The following is a 26565-nucleotide window of genomic DNA, read 5'->3' as shown; positions in this document are numbered from 1 at the left end:
TTTAAATGACTTTCATTTATATTTAAACATTTAAACAATAATCACATTTTCTGGGATGTCTCTATATGTGTGTATGCTTCACACACCTTTCTGGTTTGAATGTATCTTCAGGAAAACAGCTCCACATACAGGGCTAGCACAGTTTTTAAAGCACTATGAGCCATGTTTGGTGTTTTTATGAGTATCAACAGTTACAGAAAATACCATGTTTGAGGTCCTTTTAAGAACGATCAAATAAATTGTGGAAAAACATGTTTTAGACCAATATTTAATGATTTTTGGTTCTCGACGTCATAGTTTCATTAACTTTCTGCAGTTTTGCATTTTTTCCTGTACTCGGATCTAAATAAATTATTCATTCATTCATCTTCTATACTGCTTATTTCATAGTGGGTCATTGGGGGCTGGTGCCTATCTCGTGTAACTCTACGGGCGAGAGGCAGGGTACACCCTGGACAGGTCGCCAATCTATCGCAGGGCAACATGGAGACATACAGGAAAGACAACCATGCACACACTCATTCATATCTAACAGCAATTTTAGGGACCAATTAACCCAATAGTCATGTTTTTGGACTATGGGAGAAAGCCAGAGTACCCGGTGAGAACCCACGCATGCACAGGGAGAACATGAAAACTCCATGCAGGAAAACCCCCAGGGAGTCAAACCCAGGACCTTCTTGCTGCAAAGCAACAGTGCCACGGTGGCGCTACCAACTGCGCAACCGTGCAGCACATCTAAAGAAATTGATGTGCTGTTAATCACATTTAATTTTGTTTAGGTTTTTATTGCAAACTCAGTTTGTTCAACTGTGAAACAGAATATTTCGTCAACGTTTTGTATTTCCTAAGGGAAAGAATTGAACCTCATCCAGCAGCAGTGAATTTGCAGTAATCTGGCCACATGCTGGTTACTCATAGTTATAAGAAAAGCAACATTTGTGTATGAAAACATCTTCACCTTTCATGGAAATAAATACACCTGAAACTTCAGAAAAAGTTAATAACTGAATCTGAAAACTTATTTTTGCAAGATGTATGATTTTGAAATATAAATATACAGCCTGTTTGATACGTTTTCCAACAAACTCGCATCAACTTCTAGAAGTTATTTATTTTCTGCTCCAGAACAAAAAAACCTCACTGGCATCTTCACATTCATTTCCTGCACCACATCACAGCAAAATCAACTTTTTAGATTTTTTTTTTTTTTGGAAAAACCAAGTTTTACATAAGAAAAGATTTCTTAGAAGCATTTCCCCAGTCATCAACCGTGCTCCTCTGCAAATTGTGACTCCATCATTCCATTGCTCAATCATATAAAACCTCACCCAGTTTGACAGAAGCCAAGTAGTCGATATGCAGGATATGTTGAAATAAATCATGCTGTGTAGTAATATTAGTGTGTTGTCTTGTCCTTATCATGAAGTTAACTGGCACAATTATCAGTCCAGCCAGGAAAATCCAGCACACTAAAACTCCATGTTTGTTTACATTTAAATAATTTAAGTCTTTATTGAAGTAATACATCTCAACTTAATTCTTGGACTTTCCCATAACGGTTACTTGCATTCCAGGCTGGAAAAGTAATTTAGATTTCTCTTCTTGCCTTGAAACCTCACAGATGTTTAGGAAACGTAATTTAAGGAGTGTGTGGGACCACAAGGGGGAACAATTTTCAACTGGGGACACATTTAAATTAAAAGACAGTATTACAAATATGATCTCTGGTGATAAGCATGCAGCACAACCACCCCATCAGAATGCCTTCAGCCCCTTTGTAGCAGTCCAGCCTGATCAATATGGATCTGGGTTTCTTTTATTAGTACAGTGAATTCAAGAGAGATGGTCCTGAAAAGTTGATATGAATGAGTGGAGCTCCAGAAGATGAAAGCCAGCTCTGGGTTTAATTCAAGCAGTGCTGAGCAACCTTAATGGCTGCCGGGAAACATTAAAAACAAAAAGGGGTCAAGAACAACAGCAAAGATCTAACCGGAAGCCCTTATCTTAAGTTTGTTTTTGGTATTTATTAACCACATCTTTTTGAGCCTCCTTTTTAAAATCTCTTTCACCCATTTTGTTTTTTTATTTCTAAAACTTAAGAATTACTTTTATTTTAGTTGTAAAAACCACTTCCAATATTTGAAGAAAAAACCAAACAGTAGATTCTACTCTGCATGTGTTAAGCCATTAACTGTAGTTATGTCTGACATATATGTACAAGTACTGTAGGTTTCACAGATAGTAGTAGCCAGTAACCCATGAAATCAGAGGGTGTGTGTGTGTGTGTGTGTGTGTGTTTTGGTACAATTTAAGACAGCTTTCAGAGGAAATACAGTTGTTTGCAATGATAAACTACAATGGCTTAAGGTCCATGTGGTTGAGGGAGGGGGAAGACCTGAGGGCTCTCCCAGCCCCATACACCTGGCAGCAGTAGTGCAGGTCAAAGTTCAAAAGGTCAGAAAGTAAAAATGGGTGGTGTGTTTTCTTTTCTGAAAGCATGAAGTCATCAGTCCATGGTGCGGTCTTCAGGCCCATTGGTGACGCGTGCTTATACTGTAAAAGGATGTCACTGCAGAACCAATCCAACCTGGCAAAGAAACAGTGGAGCCGTTAGCCAAAAACTGCTCAAAGGAATTTTAGACGGAGTAAGGAATATGAATGACCAGAAACTTTTACATGTTGACATTATAAAATTTGCCCAATACAAAATATAACTGGCAAAGGGAAAAGAGAAGTGGAAAATCCTTCTGGAGAAATGACTCACAAAATGTCATCTTAAATTAAATTTTTTCTGGTACTTTAGAGAAGTATATAAAAACATTTTTATTTGTGATATTTAAAAGCCAAAATTTAAATTTGATGGGTATATTGTTATAAGACTATCTATAATAAGAATATCATTAAAAAGGGTATTTATTTCAGTGATTCAAGTCAAAAACTCAGCTCATTTTATTTCAGTTCATTTCGATGACTACAGCTTACAGCTAATGATGGAAAACCAACATTCAGTTTCTCAGAAAATTTAAACACTACAGGTCCTTCTCAAAATATTAGCATATTGTGATAAAGTTCATTATTTTCCATAATGTCATGATGAAAATTTAACATTCATATATTTTAGATTCATTGCACACTAACTGAAATATTTCAGGTATTTTATTGTCTTAATACGGATGATTGTGGCATACAGCTCATGAAAACCCAAAATTCCTATCTCACAAAATTAGCATATTTCATCCGACCAATAAAAGAAAAGTGTTTTTAATACAAAAAACGTCAACCTTCAAATAATCATGTCCAGTTATGCACTCAATACTTGGTCGGGAATCCTTTTGCAGAAATGACTGCTTCAATGCGGCGTGGCATGGAGGCAATCAGCCTGTGGCACTGCTGAGGTCTTATGGAGGCCCAGGATGCTTCGATAGCGGCCTTTAGCTCATCCAGAGTGTTGGGTCTTGAGTCTCTCAACGTTCTCTTCACAATATCCCACAGATTCTCTATGGGGTTCAGGTCAGGAGAGTTGGCAGGCCAATTGAGCACAGTGATACCATGGTCAGTAAACCATTTACCAGTGGTTTTGGCACTGTGAGCAGGTGCCAGGTCATGCTGAAAAATGAAATCTTCATCTCCATAAAGTTTTTCAGCAGATGGAAGCATGAAGTGCTCCAAAATCTCCTGATAGCTAGCTGCATTGACCCTGCCCTTGATAAAACACAGTGGACCAACACCAGCAGCTGACACGGCACCCCAGACCATCACTGATTGTGGGTACTTGACACTGGACTTCTGGCATTTTGGCATTTCCTTCTCCCCAGTCTTCCTCCAGACTCTGGCACCTTGATTTCCAAATGACATGCAGAATTTGCTTTCATCCGAAAAAAGTACTTTGGACCACTGAGCAACAGTCCAGTGCTGCTTCTCTGTAGCCCAGGTCAGGCGCTTCTGCTGCTGTTTCTGGTTCAAAAGTGGCTTGACCTGGGGAATGCGGCACCTGTAGCCCATTTCCTGCACACGCCTGTGCACGGTGGCTCTGGATGTTTCTACTCCAGACTCAGTCCACTGCTTCCGCAGGTCCCCCAAGGTCTGGAATCGGCCCTTCTCCACAATCTTCCTCAGGGTCCGGTCACCTCTTCTCGTTGTGCAGCGTTTTCTGCCACACTTTTTCCTTCCCACAGACTTCCCACTGAGGTGCCTTGATACAGCACTCTGGGAACAGCCTATTCGTTCAGAAATTTCTTTCTGTGTCTTACCCTCTTGCTTGAGGGTGTCAATAGTGGCCTTCTGGACAGCAGTCAGGTCGGCAGTCTTACCCATGATTGGGGTTTTGAATGATGAACCAGGCTGGGAGTTTTAAAGGCCTCAGGAATCTTTTGCAGGTGTTTAGAGTTAACTCGTTGATTTAGATGGTTAGGTTCATAGCTCGTTTAGAGACCCTTTTAATAATATGCTAATTTTGCTTTTGTGAGATAGGAATTTTGGGTTTTCATGAGCTGTATGCCAAAATCATCCGTATTAAGACAATAAAAGACCTGAAATATTTCAGTTAGTGTGCAATGAATCTAAAATATATGAATGGTAAATTTTCATCATTACATTATGGAAAATAATGAACTTTATCACAATATGCTAATATTTTGAGAAGGACCTGTACATAAGACCAATTAATAGGAATTTTAATACATACGTGTTATTTTATGGCCAACGCAACCATGGAGAAACCCGCTGACTTTACCCCAGTCCAGCAGTCATAAGCCTCTTTCACAAAACATTTCTGTCATGAACCTGTAAAGACGAGCTGCTTCTGAGGTCCCTTTGGCCGTTTGTAAAAACCAAGTCAAGGTGAGTGACATCCCACAAACAAGTCGGCAGCGCGGGCCGAGAGGGGTGTTGTGCGGCGTTAACATCAGCACTACTTCTAAAATCTGCATTGGGAGGGAAGAGTGCTCTCCTCATACCAGATCAAACACAGGCATATCCAGGTCATTCATCTCATAGATGAATGTGGCAAAAAAATCAAACTTATTGCTCAGGTGCTAATCTTTTATGTTTAATCAGTAAGAACAAAACTTATTTGACAAATAATGGAAAAAGTCATATTCTTTTTATCCTTCCGATTAATACCTCATATGAGTTATAGTTAAATAAGAAAGTTTACTTATAACCATTTGGCATCCAGGTGATCTGCTCCTCCAAATGTTGCTATTTTATAAAAGATACCGGCTTAGTTTGGGAAAACAATGAGACTTGTATAGCTTCCATTTTTTAGTTCAGTGTAGTGATGATCTCTGCCTCATAATTCGTTCCCTGAAAAGCAGCAAAATGGACTATACTGATGAGCGTTTCTGAGATGTTATATTAAAGTGCTCAGAGGGGTGACAAAAAGGTTGAAACCCGGTCATATTAAGCAGCTGGCTCTTATCCCTCAATAAGAAAAACTGGAATGAAGAGACAGACCAAAAAAAAATGCCTGACAGTAAAAGACTGAGCCCGCTCTTAAAAGAACAAACACATTTTTAACTTTTACTACTTTCAGAGTCTTTCAGGCAATTTTTGTGCAAATACTATAAATTTTGTTTTACCTTTTCTGCTCCCATGCTGGGACACTTCCAATTGTACAGATAATACTGTAGGTTCCCATCCCCAATGCCAAACTTAAGCTTCTCCAAGAAAGTCTTGTTTTCCATTAGATCCAGTGCATTAAAGACATCGAAGCCTTTCTGTAAAAAGGCACAAAACAGAATGAGATTGCCTTGTCTGAAAGACACCCAGGCAGCTCATGTAAGTTTGTAAAACTGTGGGAAACAAACCGATTTCGCCAGAATGAGAGCATCAGACATCAGGTCCAGCAGTGGTGTGCTGGTGTGCACATTGTAGAAGGAGTACGCTGCTTTAAGACTGCGATGTACAGGGTGATTCATTATGGTGGAAGGCAGTGTGTAGAAACTCAGGAAATCTGTCACTTTGCCTTCGTTCTGTCAGGCAATAAAATCACCATTACCAAGATGTCTTTATGAAGGTGTGAGTAATCTATGCGGAAATGTTAACCTAAATATATTCACCACCTCCACCACGTATGTGTCAATAATGGTCTCCTGCGGGAGCAACCAGTGCTCCACCTCCTCCTCGTTCATGGCAGGAACCAGGTTGAACTGGCTAAAGTATTCTCGGAGGAGGCGATGTACGACTGGCACATCCTTCTTGGTCATTGGTCGCAGACCAGAAGTCTTTGGGGACTGAAGGAAAATTAGACAAGATTAAAAACATGACAAAAGAAGAATTTAGTTAATGATCTGAGTCTAAATCTGTATCCATTCTCCCACCAACCTCAGGCAAACGGTACAACTTCATGGTGCGCTGCATAGTCATGTTCCTGCTCAGATGGGAGAACTTCACTTCAATTAGTTTTCTGGGGTTCAAAGAGCGATGCCAGTACCTGTGCACATGAGAAGTGAATTAAAGGAGGCAATATTCAAGGCATTACATCAAGTAAAAAGAGATATTCCCTTCTGCCATACAAACCTGCAAGTTCCCACAGGTTTGGGCAGAACCACTCCGGCAGTGTACACCGCCTGGAAAATACCCTGAAGGTTGACCCGTCTCGTGATCTCTCGGATCAGAACTGGAGCGACCCGTTTAGCTCGCAGTTTCTTGTGGACGCACAAGAAATTGATCTCTACCATTTTCTTTTCTCTAAATCACAAGAAGAAGTGATGAGACATAATGACTTTGCCTGGTGATGGACTATTTCCATGTTTAGTCACGGGACACACCCTCAATAAGAAACATAAATAAAACCACCCCACGTTACTGGGTTAACGTACATGTCATATATGCGGATGGTGGCTGGAATCGCACTGATAAATCCAACCAGCTTCTGATTGGAGTTCACTCGAACTCCACAATGCCACTGAGGCAGCCAACCTGGAGGTCGTAAGGCCCTAAACAAGACCCAGGTGATTCATTTTGATGTCAGAATACCAACAAAAAAAAGGGTAGATATTTACAGTGTACTTACACAGGAAATAAATTCACCTGTAAAACTGAAAAAAATTAAACTGTAATGAACTTCATTTATGAAGCTTTGAGAATTACCAGAGCAAGAACTCCGGGGAGTAGTCAAATCTGAACATGTTGTCATCGTCTTCCACGTAGTTCTCGTTGAGGAGGGTGTAGAGCTCCTTAAGCTGAAGGACAAATGATACATTTTAATTGCATAAATATGACTTGAACTACAGCAAACAATAGTAAAGAAGCATGTTCTGTGAGCTCATTTCTCCATCATCTGTTACCAGTGTAAATCTGACACTAATTCTGTCTGCATGCGTGCGCAATGACAGTTAAACCCCCCCATGGAGTGCTCTAATTTCAGTCTCCCTCAGACAGGAATATACCCATCATTTAACAAAGTCATTCAGATCATTTTAAACAATTGGTATATCTGCATTAAAGCTTACGTTACTTTTGTTTTAATTAATTAATAAAAGACAAAAATTGGCTTGTTTAAAATAAAATAAAAATCAGTGTTGTGCACTTTGACAGTGATAAATGCTTTGTTGAACTTTGAACCTGATGGGGTTTTTATACCGAGGGACGCTGTCCTGTTAATATTAAACATGGCTCTTTTCAGAAGAAAACTTGGACACAGGCATCATCCTCTGGGGGCTGCTGTTACTGAGAAATACAGATTTTATATTATTCTGAGCTACATCTGCGTGCCAGCTTTTGTTGTTACCCCTCAGGAACCTGCTGCAGGAAGCGATTATGTCCAGGTGTGGGTTTGCAGGTACAACAAAGTCTAAAACCACAGGAAAGTGGCAGCTGAGTGCATTCTGTCACTTTCTAGTAGAGGCACATGTAGTCAAACTAACAAAACATATGATGATTTAATTAATGTGGGAAAGGGGGCCAGTTGACAAGCTTAAAAAGCATCAAGCAACAAAGGAGACAGGCGAGGAAGAAAGCTACTGAGAAGTCTAAAGCAAGGTTAGGTTATAAAAGAACATCCCAACTGTGCACTTCGCAACCCATCATCTGAAAATGGAAACAGTATGACACAACTGCAAAGCTAGGAAGACATGGCTGTACATCTCAACTTACATTTCCAGCAAAGAGCGCAACAACCAGAAAATAAGTCAAGAAGCCCATGGTAACTGTGGGGGAGCTCCAGAGATTCACAGCTCATGTGGAAAACTCTGTTGGCAGGACAACGTCTAGTCAACACATCCGGCCTTCATGGTAGAACAAGATTGTTGAGAGAAAGTCCTGTTTGCCACAAGCCAGGAAGGGAACACAGCAAGCATGTTTAAGGAGGTACCCTGATCAGATAGGACCAAAATTTAACTTTTTGGTCTACATGCAAACCACCAAGTGTGGAGAAAAATGTAAGTTGTTGTCCCCACTATTAAACCACCATGCTGTTCTTATGCTTTCCTCCAGCAGGACAGGGAAGCCAGACGGCATTGAAGGGCCGGTGGATGGAGCTAGATGGAGGGTAATTCAGGTAGAAAAACCCATTAAAAGGCTGCAAAAAAAAACTGGGAATGGGGCAGAAGTTCTGCTTCCAGCAAGACAATGACCCTCAACATATAGCCAGAGCTACAACGGAATGATATAGATCAAAACAGATGTTTTGGCCTACATTCAATAGAAAATATGTGGCATGATTTGAAAAAGTGATGTTCACAGAACCTCTTCATCTAATCTGAGTAAGCTTGAGCTATTTTGCTACAAGGAATGGGTTCACATCTCGGTCTCTAGACCCCAAATGGCTTTCAGTAGTAATGGCAGCAAATGTGGTTCAAAAAAGTACTGACTAAGGTGGCCTTGGTTAGTACTTTGTCTTTACCTTCCACTTCACCATTATTCACTCTGTGTTGTCCTTATAAATAAAACAACATGCATTTGCTGCACTAGGTTATAATTAAAGAAAGTAAAATGAAGAGAAATGAAGGTTTTACTAAAAGATTGTTTCATTTGAACGTTTGCTTGAATTAAGCTTTACTGCGTCTTACCACAGCAGGGTTCCCCAGGTCGAGGGTGTCCCAGCTGAAGCCCTGAGGAAGGCTGTACGGCTCTTCTCTAATGTGGTCTTTATCAGGTTCGATAGAGCCGTGTGATGTTACAGTCTCCCCTGAAGGAAAACAAAAAAAGATGGCATGAAGCACAACCCTGCAATAAAGCGCATGAGGCCCAGAGGATTTTTTTTTGTTTTACAAAAGAATAAAAGCTGTGACGATCATTATACCAAGCTTGGGAACAGGTTGCGTGTCCCAAAACTGATAACTCCTCCGACTGGCCTCCTCCATGGTTTTGGCTGGACCTTGGCCAACGGAAAACAGTTCGATGGCCTTTTGGATCTCCTGTAGCTTATCAGCTGGCAGTGAATTCACCTGTTCAGGGAATAAAAAAACAAAAAACAGTTCAGTTGGTGTGCTACTCCACACTCTGAAGATCTCTACAGGTTGCATTTTGTAGTTGTACTTTAGATTATCTTTCATGCTAAAACAAATGATTTTATGCCTTGGCAAGAGGATCTGGAGCTACTTCTGTGGCACCAGCCTTCTTCTTCTTTTTCTGTTTCTTTTTCTTCTTCTTGGCACCAGTGTCATCAGCCCGGTCACTGGAAAACATGAAAGATATATTGTGCCTGGGAAAACCTTGTCGTGATGACAAATTGAATTGATTACTGAATGTATGATAGAAACAGTCACATTTTAATTTGTGTAAAGGACAAAGATAAGTTATAAGTATAAATCCATCCCAGACTCAATCCCCTTGTTAGTTTTTTGTTTTTGATAAAACAAATGCAATGAATGTAGGGCTGCAACTAGCGATTATTTTGCTAAGCGATTAATCTGTGGACTATTTTGTTGATTAATAATCAGAATGCAAAAGGTGCTTAATAAGAGATTATTTTTTCTTACAGAGTTTGAATCAGGTGAAGCTACAGCTTATGCCACTCAAGGAGTTATTTTGTGTACAATTTTTGCCTAATTACTGCTGAGTGGGTTGTTCTTTCAGCAAATAGCGTGTTTTAGAGTCTGTATACTTCAGTTAATGATTATTCAATTACTAAATTAGTTGACGATTATTTCAATAATCGATTAATCGTGATTAATCCAATTAATTGTTGCAACCCTAAATGAATGTTTACCATTAAGCAAAAAACACAATCAAGAAACAGACAAATTATATTATTATGGCTGTTGTTAATCTAGGTAATAAACACTATATTCACATTGTATTTACTTAATCTCTGTTTGTGTTAATCCCTTCTATTGGCTGTGTAGAAACAGCTGTGTGCATCTAAGCACAGTGCCATGTTTAGCTTTAAAGCAGGTGAGGAAACAGCCATAGCTGTCCATCAGCCAAACTGAAACAGATAAAGTCACAACAGGCAGGACTGATAGTACTGATAGTCTTCTCCAAACCTACTCCCATCCATCCTGAGAATGACTGGATACTTACAGAGGATTATCTCTTTAGTGTCCAACAGAGGACAGAGGCCAGGCTCTGGGCCTGTATTTTAACCCCCAACCCCCTCCCTCCAGTGCTGATGGTGAATCACATGACCTCTGGACAAGAACTACTTGGTATCCAAGCGTGTCTACATACCCATGTACAGGAGGTCAGTGAGTGACAGGGACAATGGACAACAAAACATTAAATAGTTTGTTCTCCATGCATCCATTGCAGTAGAGGAGGAGCAGCTAACAATCAGAACCATTCTTTGTTTGCGTGTTGGGTGGAGGACTGAATTTCCTGCTGATTTATTTCAACGGAATGACCAGGGTCATCACTTTCCCATAAGACCAAAGTGATACCATGTTGTTAATCTCCAAAATGTTTTCAGAATAAACACATGCAACACCATGACCTTATAGAAGCCATGACATAGGAGGGGTCGCAAATGAACTCTTTCTGCAGCTGCCTTTAAAAGCTGAAAAGCTGTGGCTCGCAGCTTAATGAATGGCCAAGTAGGATTTCCATCAGAGCCTAGTTTCCGTATGAGCTCTTCTGAGTTTTGCATCTTCTAGACTTTGCAGATATGTGTCAAAACAAAAACAAAAATAAAAGCTCCCAACACACAATGGTTACAAGAGTCGAGGCACATTATCATCAAAACGTATCCGCTCGTTTCGCTTTTGATTTTGTGTTCAGGCTCGGACAAAAGGGGTTTGACAGCTTTGTTAGCATGGCCAGCTAACTCGTATCTGTCAACCGCAGACAATCAGCTGCCACCTGCAAGAAACTACATGGTGCCACTTTGTAAAATAATAAACATCAAAGTTTTAGATTCTTTAATTTTCACGGAGGACATGGAAGTATGTGATTTGTCGCAAGACCAGTTTCCAACCTCACTTTGATCATTCTTTGACCCCCCCAACGACGCCTTGCTGGAGGCATTTGATGCTAAATTTCTTCTACGTTACTGCAAAAAACGTTCCCTCAACCAATCACATTACAGAGTTAACGCGCAGACATCGGTTGTAACCAATAGGAAGAAAGCTAGTAGGCTGGACTTTAACGACCGACAGTTGCCTTGCCTTCTCGCTAAAGCTTCGGCTAGCATTCGCTTCGGCGTAAAGTAAGATAATAAAACCCGTAAACCGCCGCTGTGTGAATAAGGCTGCCACATTACCCGTCGTCCAAGTGGTGCTCTTCATTTTCACAGTCGCTACAGTGTCCGTGGTCCTCTACATCTTCTTTCTCCGGGATCGGTGCTGTCTCATTCTCATCCGCCATCTTCGACCAGGAAGTGAGGGTCCACGGCGTGCGCTGGTCGCCTTTAAACAAGCCTTGACGCTATTGGCTCAGCTGGGGAGGCGCCTTTAATGTCGCCCATGGTGCTCATGTCAAAGTGTTTGCTGTAAACAATAGCGAAATCAATGCAATAACAACAGTCATGACGGAACGTTACCTAAGTCTCACACAGTTCAAATAATTTTAAGAATATACAGGACATGTTCCCTAAGATGTCGCAAATATTTACACGGTAAAACCTTTTTGGATTCCCTAAAGTTATATACAGTATCTTTTAGAGAACCTGCTGGAAAATCCTATTATAGTTAGAACGGTGTAAATAATTTTACGAACATACTGGGAACATTCGGTGAGGTTTACAGCATGTTAAAAATTCTCAGAATCTATTGGGAGCGTCCTCTTCATAGTCACTGAAGATTACACAGTGTAATTTATTTTTGGAAGCCACAAATAAAATTCCTTATTGGTCAGACAGTGTAATTCTTTTTGAATACCTACAGAGAGCTTTCCCTAAAGTTTTATGCAGTGTATCATTTTAAGAACCTACATGGGAATGTTCTCTAAGGTTTATACAGGGTAAATCGTTATGAGAACCTATTCTCTAAATGGCACTTGAAAGTTACACAGTGTAAACCATTTCGAAACCGATAGAGAATAATCTCTAACTGTTCTGTAAAATTTACACAATACAATTCAGTTAGAATACCTGTGGAGAATGATCCATAAAGGTCACAGTGTAAAAATCGTTTTGAGGACCTGTGTCCTCACGGGAAAAAGTGCCTCTTTAGCATGAATACAATACAACAAAAAAATCAAAGAAATTCCTTGAATTATTCTGTTCCCGTTTATATTTCTTGATTGCAAAGAATATATTAGCATTGGCATTTTGGGTTTTTTCCCCATATTTATTTTAAGGTATGCACATAATTTTATAAATCTATTTGTTCTGTATATTGCATACAATGTCATATGGAATCATTTTAAGTTATATTTATGTACCCTATCTATGATCAATGATTCAAACAGAAGATGGACCAAGTAGGATTTTCATTAAAAGCTTATTTTACAATCTAAGTAATAAAATATGGATTTTTTTTGATTTGGTTCCATGTAAAAAGGTGGATTGCTGCCTCCTGGAAATGTGTCATTCTTGGGTGAAGGAGTATCTTGCTGGCTTGTAAAACAACGATTGCAGGACAGAGTGTGGGGGCTGCTTCGGTTTGTCAAGGCCCATCTATATTGTGACTCTCACCTTTCATCATGGGCTGCACAGTGGTGCAGTTGGTAGCACTGTTGCCTTGCAGCAAGAAGGTCCTGGGTACGATTCCCGGCCGGGGGTCTTTCTGCATGGAGTTTGCATGTTCTCCCCGTGCATGCGTGGGTTCTCACCAGGTACTCTGGCTTCCTCCCACAGTCCAAAGACATGCCTGTTAGGTTAATTGGTAACTCTAAATTGCCCTTAGGTGTATGAATGAGTGTTTGTGTGTTGCCCTGCGATGGACCTGTCCAGGGTGGACCCTGCTTCTTGCCCATAGACTGCTGGAGATAGGCACCAACTCCCCTGTGACCCACTATGGAATAAGCGGTAGAAAATGACTGACTGACCATTCGTCATGAGATAGGGACCAAGACAGAAAGAATAGGATGTCTGAAATTAGCTTTCCCCACAGGGTGGTTGTGCTCAGCCTGAGATGGGTTGAGGAGCTCCATCCTGCGGTAGCTTGAAGCAGAGCTGCTACTCCTCCACACTGAAAAGAGCGAGCTGAGGTGATCAGGCATCTGACCAGGCTGCCTCCTGGACACTTAAGTTTGCAGGCTTTCCTGTGCACTAATAGGAAATCCTGGAGTTAATCCAGAACACAGACAGACTTTGGCACCAATATTTAAAAGATTATGGTAAATGTATGCTAAGACCATGTATAATAATTTTCAGTCTGGAATAGAGTGTTTCCCAGCTATTTTCCAGCTAGTGCAGCCAGCGGTCAATTAAAAGAATAATTGCAGTTGTGTGCCGTATAGTAATTCACCCTGGAAAAGAATGATTTAAATAAATCAAAAGATCCAAATTAATATTCAGGCCCCTGGTGAGCTGATGGATCAGAATTGTACATCCACACTAGCTCTTGATGACATTCAGAAAGCAAACGGTGAAACCAAAAAAAAAAAAAAAACACGTTAATAAGACAAGTCTCAGACTAAGATGTTATCAGTGCTTTATAAAGATGCAACCTCTAAAACACTGCAGTATTTCTTCACAAACCGTACAAGTAAGAATCTACAAAACACAACCTTGTGGTGTTGAACTTAGAGGTTGTAAACATTTGTTGCTGTTAGTGTTAAATAAGGAACTGGCAACAAATTATTAACCCGTTTGCCACTTAACTCGAGACATGGACTCTACATGCAAGTTCAACACTAGTTCAGTTAACACTTTTTCTCAATATGTGTAAAAGATAGGCAAACACGCCATAGCTACTAATTAAATTCAGATAAATATTATCTACATTCTAAAATCATTTTAAGTCAGACTGACTGAGCAAACTCTAAGACATCATAAAAAATACAATTAGTTAAAAGCTTAGTACATCTGAATTAGAGCACAGTGTTTAAATAGTAAAAAAAAAATACTTTTTAAAGCCAGAGCTAGTTATGGCTAGCTTTCTTTTTATAGCACCCATAGCATCTAATGATAAATTGCTCTGTTTTTGTCAATTTCATCTCATTCTTTAAAATTTAACATATAAAATGCTGAAACATTTCTAAAACCTACATTCCAAAAATCAGTTAAAACAAATTTGCTCTATGCAGAAGTCTCTAAGTGTTAGCATTAAAACATAAGTGCCCAGTAAGGGTGTTTTAGAAGACTCAGCTTTTCCAATCTTCATCTTCTTTCCAGTACTTTGCAGCAGCTGAGCAGAAATGGACCACTTCAGGTCCTGGTGAGGAGAGGGGCTGGCAGTAACAGCAGCAATCCCCTCAGATAAAATTCTTCTTCCTATGAAGACCTTTTCATGCATAAAAATTTATCTTCATCTGGTTCAGGCACGTTTCACACTTTGCCTTTCGCCATGGCCATACGCTCTGCCACACTCTTGACAGGAGCTCCTTTGCGTATGACTTTTACATGGATGAAGAGAGTGGCTGGGGACAAACTGGAACCATCTGCCTTCAGTAGGTGAACATGACAATATCCTGAGAGAAAAAGAGAGGTTTAAAAATGTTGCAAAACAACAACGTGGGAGAATGTGACACTACTGAGATGAGGCAGAGCCTTTCGTGAGCACCTGTGCGGAGGCTTGTGAAGGGCAACGTGAACTGTCCCACAAAGTCATTTTTGGCAGCATGGTCGTGATCTTCCACAACAAAGCGCACCAGAGCCAGTTCAGGAACCTGCAGCTGGAAACTCAGAATGCAGTCCCATTTTGGGTTGAAACCTATAGCTGTAAATGCATCATCCCGTGGCTTACCTTTCAAACAGCTGACATTAAAAACACCTAAAGTGCTGTTGAAAAGTATTTGGCCCCTTATAGCTTTTTCTATTCTTGCTGTTTTGTCACACTTAAATGATCGTAAGATCATCAAACTAATTTAAACATCAGACAAAGACAATTACAGTAATACAGAAAGCAGTTTTCACATTATTATTTAATAACTAATTTAAAAATCTGTCCAAACCAACCTGGCCTTATGGAGAAAAGTGATCACTCCTCAAACCTAATAACTGGTTGTGTCACCCTTGACAGACAACTGGCATCAAGCATTCGAAATAATGGCAGAAGTGTTTTGCATCACTGTGGATGAATTTTGATTCATTGTTCTTTGAACGAATGTTTTATTTGAGCTACACTGGGTGATTTTCGTACATGAATGAACTGTTTAAGTCATACCACAGCATACCAATCAGAATAATACCAGACTTTGACTAGGCAACTCCAAAATCCTTTCTTGTGTTATTTTATTTTCTCACCACGGAGAGGTTTAATTGCTAGTGTGGTTCAGATCGTTGTCCTGCTGCATAATCCCAGTGTGATTGAGCTAAAGGTCAAAACCTGATGGCCAGACATTCTCCTTCAACATTGTTTGGTAGAAAGCAGATTTAATTGTTTTATTAATTAAAAAAATTCATCCAGGTCCTTGAGCAGCAAAGCAGTCCCAAACCATCACCCTACCACCACCATGTTTGACAACTGGTATGGTGTTTTTATTTTCTGAAATGCTGTTAGTTTTATGCCAGATGTGACAGGATGTATGTTTTCCAAATTGTTCCACTTTTATCTTGTCAGTCCATAGAATATTTTCTCCAAAGTTTTGGAGATCATCAAGACGCTTTTATGTAAATCTGAGATTTGTGGTTTTGGTTTTTTTTTAATCAGCAGGGGTTCTCGCCTTGGAACTCTCCCATGGACAACCTTTATGCCCAGTCTCTTTCGTACTAGTAAATCATGAACTCTGACCTTAACTGAGGCATGTGAGGGCTGAAGAGGTTAAGATGTTTTTTTTGTGACCTCCTGGATGAGTCGTCTGTGCGCTCTTTGAGTATTTCTGTTTTCTCTGCTTCTGGATAATAGCTCTCATTGTGGTTCACTGGTTAGAAAAGGCTTTCTTTTACCCTTTCTACTCAGATACATGATGAAAACTTTGTTTCTTGTCTGTTTTTGAATTTCTTGAGATCAGGGCATTGCCTACACAAGGTGCTGCTGAAGCAGAACAATAAACAAACCATCAGGGACACCACCCTTCCCAGTACAACTGTTTATGCCCCTGAACTCAGGCAAATGGGTCTGCAGGCTCAGAACCAAAACTGAGAGACTCAGGAGTAGCTTGTGTCTTCATAGTATAAGGCTGCTCAGACTGGACATGCCACACTGTCTGAAATCCCCCTGGGAAAATTCACCACTACAACACAGCATATTGTACATTCCTGTGTGTACTCTTTTCCATACTCGCCATTTGTAAAATCATTATGTCACTTTTTCCATTTGCCAAATTTATGTTATCATATTAACTAATTAACATTATTAAACTCTAGCTGTTTTAAAACTGATTACACCTTGATGCCAGTAACCTACGGTAATTAGTTTATTTGGAGAACACATTACCATTGTTGTCAATGTGGTGGTTTTTTTTCCTCGCCTTATCTATATCCACTCCATGGATTTCAACCAGCACCTGTGGGTCCACGATCGAGCTGGCTTTCTCTGTGTTTATTTTTGGCAGTTGTTGAGCAGATATGATCTAAAAAACAAACAACCCAAAGAGCAAGAATATTGGTAATGAAAGACGGAGGAGAAATGTGTTAAAGTGTGTTGATGTTGGTTATTTGTCAAGCCCCGAACTGGAAACGCAGAGAGTAACGTGCAAAGTTTTAAAACCACCATTAATGTTTTCATTATTACGTATTAAATATAACAAAATGGTTATGGATGGCAGAAAATAAAATTTTACTTTCAAAACAAGGATCGGATTGCTGATATCCTAACTTTGTAACTGTTTTTGTCTGCCACGTTCTGTAACTTTTTACAAACAAGTAAGTTACATAATATACTTTCACTCATGTTGAATAGACATATGTTACTTAGGGCAAAGCTACAACCTTCTTTCCAATGTAATTTGTCATCTTAAAGACACTGATTTGGCGAGATAAACATAAATTTAAGCTGGAGAAAGGAAAGGAGGACTCATCTTGGAGTTATATTCTATCTCTACTGAGGGGCCCTCCTCCGTTAGGAGGAAGTGCCCCTTACCTACCAACGGGACATTGGGACCAGGAGACTGTGGATAAAGAGACAATTAAAACATTTTTTAGATTCATTAGTTCTTCCATTAATAGGAGAATCACAAAACTCAATGTTATGTGCACAGATTACGGAAAAAAATAGAGAAAAGGCAGTTAAGAGAATGAAATCCAAACCACACAAAAATATTAAGGACCACAATGGCCGGACTGGGTCAAACTGAAAGCTGTGGCGGTGGTTCGAAATCATGGATGCCATTTATGGTCATAGTCCCACAAGTTGTGGACAGGAGGGTGGTCTGGACTCCACAACTGCATTGTTTTAAAAGGCCATGATGTGAGACCTTAAGTGTTTATTTCACTTTGAAAAGCACATGAAGCTGACAGCTGGATGTGGGGCTTCAAGCCACACTTCAAGCAGTCAATGGAAACAGCAGGTTTCATGACGAATAGAGTGAAGTCAAGCACAGTGTAGCTCTGCGGTGCTGGAACCATGAATGGAAAAGAGGCAAATGTCACCAACAACCAAAATGTGAAGATTTGTGGAAAACATTGACAATTTATAGAAACTGTCACAAAACCAAACAAATGAGCGCTGTAATAACCAGGTATGATGTACACATAGCACTTTGTTCTGTATGTATTGTAATTTTGCTTTTGTGCTGTAATGTATGCTAAGAAAATAAGAAAAAAAGTATAAAAAAAAAAAGAAAAAGTCCTGCTTTCCACTAAACTCAAACCAGTACAGTAACCAGAAAAATAGTTAACATTACAGGAAATTGTTTGAGTTCATTTGTTTTAAAAAAGCTCAATTTTAACAGAGTACACAGCTCACCCGTATGGTGAGCTGGGTGGGGGTGTGGCCGGGGCCTCCGCCTGTGTTCTCAGGGTCAAAGTTGGATGTTGGGTTGCACATAAAGGTGGATTTTAGAATATAACCACAGCGACCATTGGGGAGAAAGCGACCCTGGTTCAGGTCCATCTGCTCCCCAGGAGTCTGGAAGTTCAGAGCCACTGAAGGACACAGAGAGGGACGTGAAGCCAGCAGCACAGCAGAAAATAAAGAAGTCACACAGAAATATGAAACAACAACAGTTAATCAAAAATGAGCAGGAATGAAAGAAAGAATATTTTCACACAGCCTAAGGATGACTTTTCTACGTAAACAAATCTAAACTGCTGATCGGAGCAGCATCCCGGCTCTTAGTTTTGATTACCAACCCATGTGGCAGCCGCAATTCCACATTTCCTGAGGATCAAAGTTGGATGACTGGAGACGCTGGCCAGAGGGGTAGATCCGGCTCAGGTGCCTGCTATTGTGCCGTACAAAAAGCTTCCCTGCATATGAAAAGATAGAAAACAGCATGCAGTGAAGCACTGGAGGATGATCACACATTCAGCAGACCAAGCTGCACATAAGGCTTCAAACCAGAAATCTCTTGTGTTATTTCCTCTGTTTATACCAGAGTCTTTGATGAGCCTGATTGCTTCATTTTCAGAAAAAGAAGACATTTCATCTGGATGTACATTAGATGTATTTTCAAACCCACGGAAGGAGACGCTCTTGCAGTACACTACCAGCTCCGGCAGCTCAGGGCTCAGTTTGGAACAGACCTGGGAAACGAAAACAGGTTAATTAGGTTAAACATTTGGTTTCAATGTTTCTCAGACCTGAAAAGTCTGAACCATCCGAACTGACCCTTGCAGGGTCACTCTTGGGTGTATTCTTGTTCATGCTCGCTTGTTCGGCTTCAGAGCTTGAGAAGAAGCTGGTGAAGCTCCCATTCTTTTCCAGCTGACCAAGGTGAGAAATGTGCCTCCTCCCCTTCACCAGGATATGCCCCCTGAGCTCCTGGAAGAAAAGTCATTGGTAAAAATGGTTTAATTAGAAAACCAGACATCCTGAGAGATTTTGAAAGAACTCAGCTGTGTGTGTGGGATTGTGTACTTCAGGCGAAGGCAGCTCTTTTAATGGCAGGTCGCTGAGAGGTTTGGTGAGCAGTTTCTTTCCCAGAATGGTGTGAAGGTGTTTGGCCATGACAGCCTGCTGCTCCACAGAACAGTGGTTCTCGAAGGACAGGATAAGAGGGTACGGGGATGCCTGCAGGGTGAAAACACGCACATTTAGGCAATGATAAACAGACACAATGCTTAACAGTGTATACCAAAATAACAACTACAGGAAGTGCTGTAGAATGTTTACTGTAAGAAATAAAAAACGGGAATAGGTAGTAAGTCATACCTTAAAGGCGTACTGGTTGATGGTTTCAATGACCTCCTTAAAGGGAATTTTGGAGGTTAAGGTGTGGCCATGGTAAATGGTGGGCTCACCTTTATCTCCATCCCAGCAATCCAGCTTCACACAGCGGCAGCCCTGATTCAGAGCCCTGACAGAGACAACACAGACATGTAACACCACATATTATTGGTCTGGTGTGTGGTTAAAACTAAACTCTTCAAAGAGGTTTCATTTCTCTGTGTCAACACACCGGATGTAAGGCTCGGTGCTGCTGGTGCTGGTGATCTGGTCCTTGGTGAGGTAGGCGTTGTGCGACGAGGAAATGAAGTAGTGGGCCAGGGGGCAGGTCATGTCCTGGTAGATCCAGCAGTGATCTGGGTTAAAGACGTCATTTTCCATAGACAGCATGTACATTGTGAAACCATCCTGCGTCATGAAAGACTTATTTTGAGCTGCAATAAATGGTGATAAGCTTCAGTCAGCGTGATCAATTTAAAATGATTGTTGCAGTATTGCTGGTGTGTTTGTGGGCTATAGCTAAACTATATAGTGACGGACATAAAAATCTGCTTTTGTCTGAGAACATATAGCTTTACCAGCTCTGATATTTTTGGGCAGTGAATGCACCATACCTACAGCCATGTGGAAAAATTAAGAAACCCTATGACACCCTGTATTTTTTAAACATATTAATATTTAACATAAATTTGAACAAAACTTCCAAAAGTTCAAGTAATATAAATAAACAATAAGAAATGAAGAAATTGCTTTTAAAATAATCTGTAAATTGTAGTTAAAAATAAAATTTCAAGGAACAAAAATAGGAAATTCTCACAGTAAGTCCCACTTACAGTTTATGAGAATAACATTATTTAACATTTTAAATTATGTTTGCCAAGTTTAACCTCAGGTATTATGTTAGTGTGCTCCCGACTGAGCTATAAGTAAGAGGAAATGCCATAATAAGATCAGAAGAGTTGTGTGAGGCCTTCAGAAAGAAGCTTATAAGACTGATAGGAATACCATTTCCTGGTCAATGAGACCATTTGGTGAGACTAAATGTGGGAGACATTCAAAATAAGTCCCAACCTACTCAGGTTTACCCTAAAAGTGGACTGCAAGATGCTAAAAGAGGTCTCAAAAAACAAAGGTTTGGCTGTTTCATGTTTTCTCCATTTGAGAATAATGGCTCTTACTGTGGTTTACTGGTGCCGCAAAGCCTTAAAAATTGCTTCCTAACACTTTCCAGACTGAAATATATGTCAAATCACTTGGTTTGTCATCTTTCTTGAATTTCCTTAGATCAGGGCATGATGTTTTGGTTTTTGGAATATTTGCACCTACATCATATTGTCATACAGGTACCATTTCAATTTACTTGATTCTTCAAGTCTATCATCAAGCCTTGGTGTGGTAAGTGAAACTGAACTCCACAAGGATGTGTTTAAAAAATGTTAATTCATGATTCAACAAGTGAGGAATTACTTTTTTCACATAAAGCTGCTTTAATTTAAATTGCTATGTGTAATAATATTTATTTTGCATTTGGTTTTAGTGGAAAATGTGTTCAACTTTAGTTGATCATCCAATTTATGCTAAGGTTTCAGTTATTAGCTCTTTGTGAATCAGCTTGTTGGGAATAAAATAGTATATTAAGTATATTACTGGGATTTTTCATAGATTAACTAACTAAATAGAAATAAATTGTATCTTTGTGAAAGGCTGCTGGTATCTAAATCCATGAAGAGCCAAGTAAACATTGGTTCTCTGCTAAGTTGTCAGTTATTTGACAGCATAATACATTCATAGGTGAGATTTAAGTGGCTCAATAAACATTCATCTGGAAATGATCAAGATCTGGACTGAAAACAAGTACAAAAACAACTAAAGTAAAAATAGAACCTTTAGAAAGACTGAAGAAATATTGATTAAAACAACTTAAAAAGATTACATGAAAGTCTGGCTTATGGAAATAATGAATTAAGGAATTTTTCATTTGATCTTAACTTCTTAGTTAAACCATAAAAGAAAACCACTTCTATGCAACAGCAGGACTAAATTGCAACCTCTGTGCAGTTTATGTTTCCAGACATAATTACTATTATGACTTCTTCATAAAACTGAAATGTCGACACAAAAATAAAATGAGCTCCACCTTTATTACTGTAATAGCTGGTTTTAGGGACCTACCTCTTTCATACTCATAGGTGAGTATGAGATTTTGAGCATGATTCAGTGAGGCGTTTTCTCCCTGGTCTCCCAGGAAGTCACGCAGCTCCGCAATAGAAAGCACAGAACCGTTGCTGGAGTAGTGTCTGAACACGGCATCCAGCTCGGGTCGTCGCATGAGCTCCCTGCAAAACTCTTCGATCTCATTGTGATCCAGGCGGCCGTCGCAGGATTTGTCACAGCGCTGGGGACGCACAGCAAAGAAAATATACCAGATACAATATGTTTTTTTGTTATGAAACTGTTTCAAAATCCTGGCTGGACATAATCCAGTCCAGCTGTGAACACTTTATAAATATGGTGAGTGAAGGGGAAGCATGAAAACAAGAGAATGCTGCAACAAATCCCTGACACAGCAAGCAGTAATTCCACCTAAATAAAGAAATAACCTCTCACAGAGCAGATAAACATGCAGAGGGGAGCTTTGTTGGCCCGCCGCCTGGTTAGTAATTGAACACAGACTGGAATTTATGTAAGAAAAAACACTCTAATCAGATAGATAAACTCTACATCTTAGAGTTTCTGGTCACTGACTTCAGCTGATATTAGTGACATGAAACACAGAGGAAACAGATTATGAGGCCCAGAGTTATGGCACCCACCTTGAATAAACAATGAGTGTGCTGCTCATTCAGGTCAATATTGATCATCGGCAGCAGCCCTTTGACCTCGTTGTAGGTCATGTTGCCATCCTGGTTTTCATCTGCCCGCTTCAGGTAGCCTCGAATCCAATTGTAAGGAGTTAACAAAAATAAAAGGACACTGAAACATGAAGACACTTAGCAAAGACTGTACTCAGGTGGACCAGGATGCATTATCTCACAGACTGAAAAACACTGTCATTAGCAACCCTAAAACGTCTCATTAGAAAACAGGACCCAAAGCATTTTTGTAGTTTAAACTTTTTTACTTTGATTGGATTATTTTAATAATCTATGGCTTCCTCTTTTTTCTGGGATATACATAAGACATGAAAAAGAGGCCAATTTAACATAGCCATTTTCCAAAATGGGAAAGACAAGAGAACATGTCATTCAAGTAAAGCAGGTGTCCGCTGACCTTTATATGCCAGAAGACCGCTAGAGGAAAAATGCTAAAGACTTGGGTCTCAAAGATTCTCAGAGTCCTCTCAGAGAGATCCTAACTTAGCCTAAAAATTCCTGCCAAGGACTCCTAGCTTAAGAGTGATTCAGTTCTCTGCTGAGAGCGACTCTGAGAAAGGAGATGGCAGTGATTCTTATCTTAGTGATGGGGTGTAGTTGACCTCGTTTCTATGTGAGACGCTGTCTGCTAAGAGATGTGATTGGTTGTTGCAAAAGAAAAAAAAAATACAACAAAAGCACTCCTAGTAATCAATGGAGAGAAATTAACCAATCATAGAATTTAGACTGGATTAGGAAATGTTTAAGTCATGATGATGAAACCTAGCAAAATTACATTAATTGTCACACAGCATCAAAATGTTTTAATGTACCTTATTTACATGCTCGTCATTATTTTGTTTTGCTTATTATTATGTTGGTTGTGTTTCTACTTAATCTATTTGATATTAATGTGGACACTTACTTGTCAGCATTTTACTTTGATAATCCTCTTGTATAAAGTGGTTTGATTTGGTAAATTGGCCAAAACAAAACGGAGAAAAAAGGTGGAGAAAACCGAACTGGACAGAGGAGCAGAGCCTGCTGTTGGCACAGTTGGTGGAGAAGAAAAGAGGTGTCATATGTTGAGGTTTTTGTTGTGGACCAACATGCAGATGCAGGCAAGGAGTCGGCATGGCGAGGCAGAACGATGATTTATTTAAATAAAAACAAAGGCTAAACTCACAGGTAGGCAGGCAGGATGAAAACAGAGAGTTTAGGAGTCCAGGTCTAACAGAGCACAAGAAACGAAGGGAACTTGGCGCAAGGAAGGTGACGCAACAAACTAGCCTTGAACACAAGAACCAAACTAACTAATATACAGAACGAGAACAAAGGCGGGTAATCGAGAAACAGGGAACAGCTGTGGCAAGGAGGCAGAAGGGACAGGTGGAAACAATAAACAATAAAGAGAAACATAGATTCTAAGCAGAACAATAGATAAAATAACCAAAACATAAGAAATATAGAATAACCAAGAGGTAAAGGAAACAGGAACTGGAAGGAACAGAGGAATAACAAGAACCTAAGGCCTAAGCAAAAGGAGACCATAAAGAAACCCTGACTACGAAAGTAAACACTGATAGAACAAACTGAGAATGAAGCAGAGGAAATGAGGACTAGAATAAAAGTAACAGTAACTAAAGCTATCCTATAAAAGGAGGGACTGGAGAATAAAGATAAATAGAGGAAACAGAGCTAAGAGGAACAATGAATGTAAAGGGGACAAAAACTGAGTATTTAACAACTAAAAGAGGAAAACTAATGACGAGAGGAGAACACACTGGGAGGCAAAAGGAAACCAGAACTGTCAGAACACAGAAAGCAATAAACATGAATACAAACCCTCAAACAAGGAACATCTAGCACAACAAAACAAAACCACAAACAAAGTACAAAATGTCACATCCCGACAAGAGGAGTGTTGAAAAGGTAGATTTGGTTTCGGGATCAAGGTGCCAACAACTTATTTGACTTTTTTCAATTGTTTCCAAATGTTTATTTTTGAAAGCATTTTTATAGTCTGTAAATATTTAAATAATTCTGTACTATATTATTTGTTTTCACTCTTTATTCATGGTTATTCGTTATTTTTTCTATTATTTATTCATCCTTCCTAACATTACCTTACTAGAGGTGCACCTTTAACCTGTCCTGCTGCTGATACCATTTAATTTTACCATAGGGGGATGATAAAGTTTATCTTATCTCTATATTAATAATTGTTTGATTGTTATAGAGGTTTATGTGCTCATATTCTCTGCTTTTTAGGGGTGGATCCCTGGACAATTGAGCCAGTAGTATCTAATTAATTCACTGTCATATGGAGAATATCTTTCCTTTCTCTGTCTTTCTGCCATCTTCTCTGGTTAAGATAGTCTTAGGCTCACTAAAAGTCGTGCTCAATACTCTTAACATTTTTTCACTTTAGGAGCTCTCTTAAGGCTTAAGGTGCTTTGTGAATAGCTTATCTTACTGAAATAAAATTCCAAGAAAAATCTTAGATTTTGAGAAATTCTAATATTTTTCCTTGACCCGAAGGTTATCCTGCCATAATACAGTGAGAAGCAGGGGAATGGAGGTAAATAAATAAATAAATATTACTGTTAGAGTATTAGACCCTATCTAAATGGCAACAAGCTGTTTGAGAGGAATGCCAGGAAAAATCCTTTACTGTCCAACCATCACAAATGTAATCATGTGGAGGTATTTAAACGTAGCTGGGAGTTTAACTGGAAACCAGCATTTTGGTCAGATGAGCAGAATATGTGCATAAGTAAGTCACCCTACCATAAAGTTACCATACAATAAAGGTGTGGGTATGTTTGTCTTCTAAAGACTCTGGAAATCCTGCTTGCATTATTAGCTCTTTAAAATACAGGAAAACCTTAAACAAAAACCTGGTGAACTTTCTGAGAAAACTAAAAACAGACCCAGGTCGCCCAAATTCAAGGCCTCGAGGGTCAGTTTCCTGCAACTTTTAGACCAGTCTCTGGTTCAACACACCTGAATCAAATAATAAAGGCCTTAGTATGCAGTCAAGTTCAACAGAACTCTGCTGAGGAGGCAGCCATTTGATGCAGAAGTGCTGGGCCAGGGACACATTTAAAAGTTGAAGAACACCGACTCTTGAGGACTGGAGTTCGAGACCCCTGATCTAAAAAGATTATGTTTTTTTTTTTTTTATCTACTGAATAAATTGACTTAAATTAAAGGTTGGATTTCAGTGTGAGATTATGCTGCTTAAATTAAAGATGAATTTATTTGAAGTCTTTTTATGGATCTTTACCAGGGGTGCAAATAAATGAGGAGGGTAGTGCAGATAGAAATACACAACACCATGGATAGTCATAGATCTGATACTGTGACTCAGTCTAACCTGAGCGTAATTGACAGCATTAGTTTAACTTTATTTAGAAGTGCTTTTGAAATGTAATAATTACTTCTCATCTCAGTTATGCTCAGTGCATGTGATTGCAGAGTTAGATACCTTAGCAATGCTGCCTCAGATACAGTGGGTTTGCTTCTGCATATATATTCTAGCAGGATATTGGTCGAGCTTGTCCTTCTGTGTCTTGCAGGTGACACGCTCCTTTAAGAAGCGGAGGCCTCGCACCCAGCGCTGCGCCTCTTCAGCTGAGGGGCACATCAGGTCCAGGCTTTTCTTGGATCCCTTGAAGATCATTGTGAAGCACTGGTCGTCCAGCGCCGTCCCGGACAGTCGCTTTAGAGCATCCGACTGGCAGCCTTCGCGCACACAGTCCACCTCTGTCACTGCAACTGGTGGTAAAACACAGGCAGAGTTTGGCTTGATTGCACGAGTACAGCAGGAGACTGCAACAACACACAAAGCAGCTAAAGGTTGGCTGTTGTAAAGGGTTGTAAATCTCGCTAAAGCAAACAAATTGTAAAGTTTAAGGTTGTGAAATCAAAGTCAAATCCTAAACATTTAGTTT

General features: G+C 39.7%; 2 protein-coding genes across 5 annotated transcripts in view; both read right to left on the bottom strand.

The window, feature by feature from the left end:
* Nucleotides 1–1094: 1094 nt before the first annotated feature.
* On the bottom strand, nt 1095–11800 carry LOC124863821 (glycylpeptide N-tetradecanoyltransferase 1-like). 2 transcript variants are annotated; one of them, XM_047358321.1, is made up of 12 exons: nt 11645–11800; nt 9523–9622; nt 9248–9392; nt 9015–9133; nt 7096–7187; nt 6825–6941; nt 6523–6693; nt 6328–6436; nt 6063–6236; nt 5811–5975; nt 5583–5720; nt 1095–2590 (listed from the first exon to the last, which is right to left on the bottom strand). In XM_047358321.1, the coding sequence occupies exons 1-12, from the start codon at nt 11746–11748 to the stop codon at nt 2570–2572; spliced, it is 1455 nt and encodes a 484-aa protein (XP_047214277.1). In that variant the 5' UTR covers nt 11749–11800; the 3' UTR covers nt 1095–2569. The 2 variants fall into 2 exon arrangements, with proteins under 2 accessions (XP_047214277.1, XP_047214278.1); XM_047358322.1 differs by having other exon boundaries at nt 6066–6236.
* Nucleotides 11801–13962: 2162 nt separating this feature from the next.
* LOC124863697 (1-phosphatidylinositol 4,5-bisphosphate phosphodiesterase delta-3-A-like) overlaps nt 13963–26565 on the bottom strand; it is a 34461-nt gene continuing 21858 nt past the window's right edge. Inside the window, exons 3-15 of one of the 3 annotated variants that reach the window (XM_047358129.1) lie at nt 26161–26389; nt 22571–22700; nt 21930–22152; nt 19990–20191; nt 19743–19887; nt 19449–19601; nt 19200–19352; nt 18964–19114; nt 18722–18838; nt 18336–18514; nt 16866–17001; nt 15051–15206; nt 13963–14958 (exon numbers count right to left, since the gene is read on the bottom strand). In XM_047358129.1, the coding sequence (XP_047214085.1) occupies nt 14816–14958; nt 15051–15206; nt 16866–17001; nt 18336–18514; nt 18722–18838; nt 18964–19114; nt 19200–19352; nt 19449–19601; nt 19743–19887; nt 19990–20191; nt 21930–22152; nt 22571–22700; nt 26161–26389 (2117 nt within the window). In that variant the 3' untranslated portion in view covers nt 13963–14815. The remainder of the gene's footprint in view (nt 14959–15050; nt 15207–16865; nt 17002–18335; nt 18515–18721; nt 18839–18963; nt 19115–19199; nt 19353–19448; nt 19602–19742; nt 19888–19989; nt 20192–21929; nt 22153–22570; nt 22701–26160; nt 26390–26565) is intronic. The other 2 variants (XM_047358131.1, XM_047358130.1) reach the window with 2 other exon arrangements.

This window comes from Girardinichthys multiradiatus, chromosome Y, assembly GCF_021462225.1.
Source record: "Girardinichthys multiradiatus isolate DD_20200921_A chromosome Y, DD_fGirMul_XY1, whole genome shotgun sequence".
Taxonomy (NCBI): domain Eukaryota; kingdom Metazoa; phylum Chordata; class Actinopteri; order Cyprinodontiformes; family Goodeidae; genus Girardinichthys; species Girardinichthys multiradiatus.
Note: the sequence above shows the minus strand (reverse complement) of the source record. Positions and strands in the feature narration are given on the sequence as shown.